At 37.4% G+C, this 6000-nt stretch overlaps 1 protein-coding gene across 1 annotated transcript in view; it reads left to right on the top strand.

Moving 5' to 3' along the window:
• Positions 1-4409, top strand: part of CPS1 (carbamoyl-phosphate synthase 1) — a 144369-nt gene extending 139960 nt beyond the window's left edge. The window contains exons 37-38 of the mRNA XM_036859099.1: positions 2441-2570; positions 3298-4409. Coding sequence (XP_036714994.1) covers positions 2441-2570; positions 3298-3396 — 229 coding nt within the window. The 3' untranslated portion in view covers positions 3397-4409. The remainder of the gene's footprint in view (positions 1-2440; positions 2571-3297) is intronic.
• Positions 4410-6000: the final 1591 nt, after the last annotated feature.

Below are 6000 nucleotides of genomic sequence, written 5' to 3' on the forward strand. Positions count from 1 at the left end.
CTAGGTCTATCCACCTCACTACAAATAACTCAATTTCTTTTCTTTTTATGGCTGAGTAATATTCCATTGTATGTATGTGCCACATCTTCTATATCCATTCATCTGTCAATGGACAGTTAGGTTGCTTCCATGTCCTGGCTATTGTAAATAGAGCTGCAATGAACATTGTGGTACATGACTCTTTTTGAATTATGGTTTTCTCGGGTATATACCCAGTAGTGGGATTGCTGGGTCATATGGTAGTTCTATTTTTAGTTTTTTAAGGAACCTCCATCCTGTTCTCCACAGTGGCTGTATCAATTTACATTCCCACCAATAGCACAAGAGGGTTCCCTTTTCTCCATACCCTGTCCAGCACTTATTGTTTGTAGATTTTTTGATGATGGCCATTCTGACTGGTGTGAGGTGATATCTCACTGTAGTTTTGATTTGCATTTCTCTAATGATTAGTGATGTTGAGCATTCTTTCATGTGCTTGTTGGCAATCTGTATATTTTCTTTGGAGAAATGTCTATTTAGGTCTTCTGTCCATTTTTGGATTGGGTTGTTTGTTTTTGATATTGAGCTGCATGAGCTGATTGTAAATTTTGGAGATTAATCCTTTGTCAGTTGCTTCATTTGCAAATATTTTCTCCCATTCTGAGGGTTGTCTTTTCGTCTTGTTTATGGTTTCCTTTGCTGTGCAACAGCTTTTAAGTTTCATTAGGTCCCACTTGTTTATTTTTGTTTTTATTTCCATTTCTCTAGGAGGTGGGTCAAAAAGGATCTTGCTGTGATTTATGTCATAGAGTGTTCTGCCTATGTTTTCCTCTAAGAGTTTATAGTGTCTGGCCTTACATTTAGGTCTTTAATCCATTTTGAGTTTATTTTTGTGTATGGTGTTAGGGAGTGTTCTAATTTCATTCTTTTACATGTAGCTTTCCAGTTTTCCCAGCACCACTTATTGAAGAGGCTGTCTTTTCTCCGTTGTATATTCTTCCCTCCTTTATCAAAGGTATGCTGACCATAGGTGTGTGGGTTTATCTCTGGGCTTTCTATCCTGTCCCATTGATCTCTATTTCTGTTTTTGTGCCAGTGCCATACTATCTTGATTACTGTAGCTTTGTAGTATAGTCTGAAGCCAGGGACCCTGATTCCTCCAGCACCGTGTTTCTTTCTCAAGATTGCTTTGGCTATTCGGGGGTCTTTGTTTTTCTGTACAAATTGTGAAATTTTTTGTTCTAGTTCTGTGAAAAATGCCATTGGTAGTTTGATAAGGATTGCATTGGATCTGTAGATTGCTTTGGGTAGTATAGTCATTTTCACAATGTTGATTCTTCCAATCCAAGAACATGGTATATCTCTCCATCTGTTTATATCATCTTTAATTTCTTTCATCAGTGTCATAGTTTTCTGCATACAGGTCTTTTGTCTCCTTAGGTAGGTTTATTCCTAGGTATTTTATTTTTGTTGCAGTGGTAAATGGGAGTGTTTCCTTAATTTTTATTTCAGATTTTTCATCATTAGTGTATAGGAATGCAAGAGATTTCTGTACTTTACTTTTGAATCCTGCTACTTTACCAAATTTGTTGATTAGCTCTAGTAGTTTTCTGGTAGCATCTTTAGGATTCTCTACATCACTAGGTTTTGTAAGACATTTATTTCAGCACACTATGTGAGCCTTCAGGAACACCATTACATCAACACTTATGGAGCTATGTGGCACAGGTACATGGGAGATAATTCTCAGGTGCTACTGGATGTTACAGCCTACTGAATGGCTAAGTCATACCAAATTCTATGTGATATACTATTTGATAAGGCTCTTAAGAAAGTAACCTAAAATTATTATCACATTAATAAAAGAAGGGCACATTGTTCTGACCTTAGTAGACTTCTAATGATGCTATATGCCCTCCTTAGGGCTTTGTAAAACAATACTTCATGCTTTTGACATTTTGATTAAATGTCTCCTAGTGTGTGTAGTAGCCCAGCAACAGAATGTGAAATGTTTTAATTTAAAATCAGGCGACCTGTATTTCCACACCATCAGCTGAGGCACTGGGAAACAGGCAATGAAGTAAAGTTGATCTGAGGGGGTAGTGTGGGGGCCGAATGGCCTTCAGTGCTGGAGGAACCACCTCCTGTAAAATAAATAATTGTCTATCAAATTACCAATTCTTGCTATGGATAGATAGCATTTTAAAGAGAAACAAATATTTCCATTTGATTAGTTAGGCATTCACCAGAATTCTTTCAAGAACACAACAAAAATTTATAACCCCCAAATGTGTGTAATTTGTACATCTGCTTAAGAATAAAGGAGGGTAGGTGTCAATCAACTGAGTATGGCATGGACTTGAATGGTTAAGACAGTAATTTACATTAGTATTTTAAAAAACTAATTATAAAATATACATAGTCTCCTGTAAACTTGTGTTTATTTGGTTTATTCCTCCAGGTTGATTAGAGACGGCAGCATTGACCTGGTGATTAACCTCCCCAATAACAACACTAAATTTGTCCATGATAATTATGTGATTCGGAGAACAGCTGTTGACAGTGGAATTGCTCTCCTCACTAATTTCCAGGTATGTTATTTTTCTCAAAGATAGCCTGCCTGAGGGTTTTTATTTCTGTGCCTCCCTTAAGAGTGCACATCTCTCTTTTCCCTTTCTTGTAACTTTCAGAATGGAGAAGAATTTCTAAATAGAATCTAAAATAATGGTCTATTTTGGTAGGTCATGGCCTATCTGGGACAGTTGGTGATCAAGGAGTTGAGATAATCAGAAACCATGGATAGCCATGGTTCTCTCATTACCCATACAATTATCCTTTAAATAACATGTGGTGTGGCATGGAATAAAGATACACAATTTTATTCCATCGTGTCTAACTGAAAGCCACCACATAAAAGCAACAGGTTAATGATCATTGAAGATCCAGATACAGTGCAAGCACTTGTCCAATTCACAGGAAATGATTGCAGGAGGTATGTTCCCTTCTACTTGAACATGACCCACCAAATTTATCACAGGGAGAAGAAATGTTTGTCAAGACTCATTAACTTTCTGCCCATTGTATTTTTTTCCCCCTCAGTCAGTTTTAATCCCCATGGGGGGGTGGGGGGAAATAAGCTTATTCATGTTGAGGTCTGAGATACAGGAGAAAGTCCCCATTAAATAAAAATGTTTGTGTCTTCCATCTCCTGCCCCTTTGAAAATTGGGTACAGAAACTGTGACTTTTTGCTTCTGCTTCGTTAAACATTCGCTTTCATTTCGTATGCGTTGCTAAGATTCCTACCCTTATATTTTCAGGTGACCAAACTTTTTGCGGAAGCTGTGAAGAAATCTCGCAATGTGGACGCCAAGAGTCTCTTCCACTACAGGCAGTATGGAGCTGGGAAAGCGGCATAGAGAAACGGATACCCCATCTCCATTCTTAAATCAACCTAAGCCACTTTTTTATCTAAAGGAACTGATTCGCAACTTTCTTTCCCAGAGATGAATATTGATATCAAGCTTTATTTCAGTTTACTTAGTTATGCCTTAATATTCTCTTCTTTCACAATTAAATTGTTGTCAGTCACTTTTTAAAAACCTTACTTAGAGAGTCCTTCCTGAGTAACTGTTCTTCACGAGAATTCCTTCATTTACTAATGCCTTATTTTTGGTGGGCTAAGCTTACCTACATGCTTCTTTGCAGCTAACATTTTATGGTGCTGATTAACGATGATCAAGGTCGAAAAAGTTGCTGCTCTATCTTCTGAACTCTTTCTATATATACTTTACGGACACTATTGTCATTGTTTTTAAATACTATCTGCCATACTCAGGACACTTTAACAAAGGCAGAATACTAAAAAAATGGTTAAAATGAAATATGGATTTAATTTATGAACTCCTCCATCATGATGTTTGTGTATTGCTTCTTTTTAATAATCATTCTCTCTGGCTTAACCAGGAATATCCTTATCCCCTCCCACAGTGCTGAATTTGAGAAGTGTGACAGAGGTCTTTAAAGTATGGATTTCTTTAAAGGACACTGGTTTGCACTTTTGTGTTTTGTAGTATGTCAGCAGATGGTGGATACCGCTGAGGTGGTTTATTCTTGTTTTTCTTTGGATTTTTAACCTGAGCCAAGTGAAATCTTCAGATTTATGCCATCTCTGCCACCTCCCCCCCTTCTTCCTGCCAACTTTGGAATAACTTGGAAGTTATGTTTATTCCCTTCAGATTATAGATTCTGTTGATCTACTGAGTCCCACGCTGCGATGAGAGTTTTACACATTTTAAGCACAAGGTCCTTGTTCCTTCTACATATAAGAAAAGTCCTTCCTACAGGCAGCCTTTGTCACTTTTAAACTTTTTGTGTTATTACAAGTGCTCTAATTGTGAACTTTTAAATAAAATGCTATCAACAGACAAGACAGTTGTATTCTTGCTATTATGTGTTCATTTATTTTTACATTGATACACAAAATCTGTTCATTTCTCTGATGAAACAGGGTTTTGGGCCAAGATTATATCTTTTTTTCTTTTTCTATTCAAAGCCCTATAGGGTATGAACAAATTAATATTAAAATTAATGAAGCTTAAACTGTTACATTTCTTTTTTTTTCTCCTCCCATCCCTTGCTTATAAATCTCATTAATATATTTTTATGTAGTTATATACTACCCTTGATCTGGATCCTTTCAAACATACAGCTATAATCACACACTGACTAATGATTGCCACACATATATAATAAACTAAACTTTTAAAAAAAGTCTTGCATAACACAGAGAAAAGCACTTGAACCCAGTCAGAGGCTGATCCATATTGTCTGAAAGATAGTGCCAATGGCCGTGGTGATACCATATCCCAGAAATACCACCTAAAACGTGGCTTTGTGAAATTTCTAAGATAATGAGGACATAATAGCTTTTATCCTTTCCCTTGATATAGATCTACATGAAGGCTTTTAAAATTTATTTTCCCCTTTTTTCCCTCTTGTTATCATTGTGGTTGTGACCCTTCCTTACTTCTTCCCCATAATATTATATTAATATACTCCCTGATCATCGATTCATTCACCTAAAAATATTTAATGAGTTTCTTCAAGTTTTAGTGTAGAATATACTATGATCCCTCCTACACCTATTATTCTAGTACTTTTCTGATGCTGTATTACTTTGCACAATCACACCACCAGCACCACCATAAGTAACTAACATTATGGAATATCTGCTATTACTCAGGTAGTTCTAAGTCCTTTACATGAGTTAACCCATCTAATCCTCAAAATATCCCTATGAGTAGGTGCTGTCATCTCCATATTATAAATAAAGAAACTGAAGCACCAGAAGTTAAGTAACATGCCCAGGGTCACACAAAATGCAGTTTCATTTCTTTATATCTTGTATTTTTTTTAGAAATTCTTCATTTTTATTATTTATTTTATTCATTTATGGCTGTGTTGGGTCTTCGTTTCCGCGCGAGGGCCCTCTCCAGTTGCGGCAATCGGGGGCCATTCTTCATCGCGATGTGCAGGCCTCTCATTATCGCGGCCTCTCTTGTTGCGGAGCACAGGCTCCAGACGCGCAGGCTCAGTAGTTGTGGCTCACGGGCCCAGCCGCTCCGCGGCATGTGGGATCCTCCCAGACCAGGGCTCGAACCCGTGTCCCCTGAATTGGCAGGCAGATTCTCAACCACTGTGCCACCAGGGAAGCCTATATCTTGCACTTTAATGAAGACAGACATGTTAAAAAAAAATCGTTTCTCACAGTGAAGAAAATACTTGCTTGCAGAGATCAGGAAAAGGCTTTTCTGGGGAGATGGTCTCAGGTGTTGTCTTGTACAGTGTGTTGTAGTTCTCCAGGTAGACTAGAGGATAAGCACATTCATTTGAAGAAATTACAAGCAGCCTGGTATAACTGGAGCTCAAGGCATGTGTGGAGAGAAAGAGCTATGGGGAGAGGTTGAGAATGAATTCTTAGTTATGCGTGTTTAAACCACGTAGAAATTTAAAAACTTTTT

The sequence above is a fragment of the Balaenoptera musculus genome, chromosome 7, assembly GCF_009873245.2.
Source record: "Balaenoptera musculus isolate JJ_BM4_2016_0621 chromosome 7, mBalMus1.pri.v3, whole genome shotgun sequence".
In the NCBI taxonomy this organism is placed as follows: domain Eukaryota; kingdom Metazoa; phylum Chordata; class Mammalia; order Artiodactyla; family Balaenopteridae; genus Balaenoptera; species Balaenoptera musculus.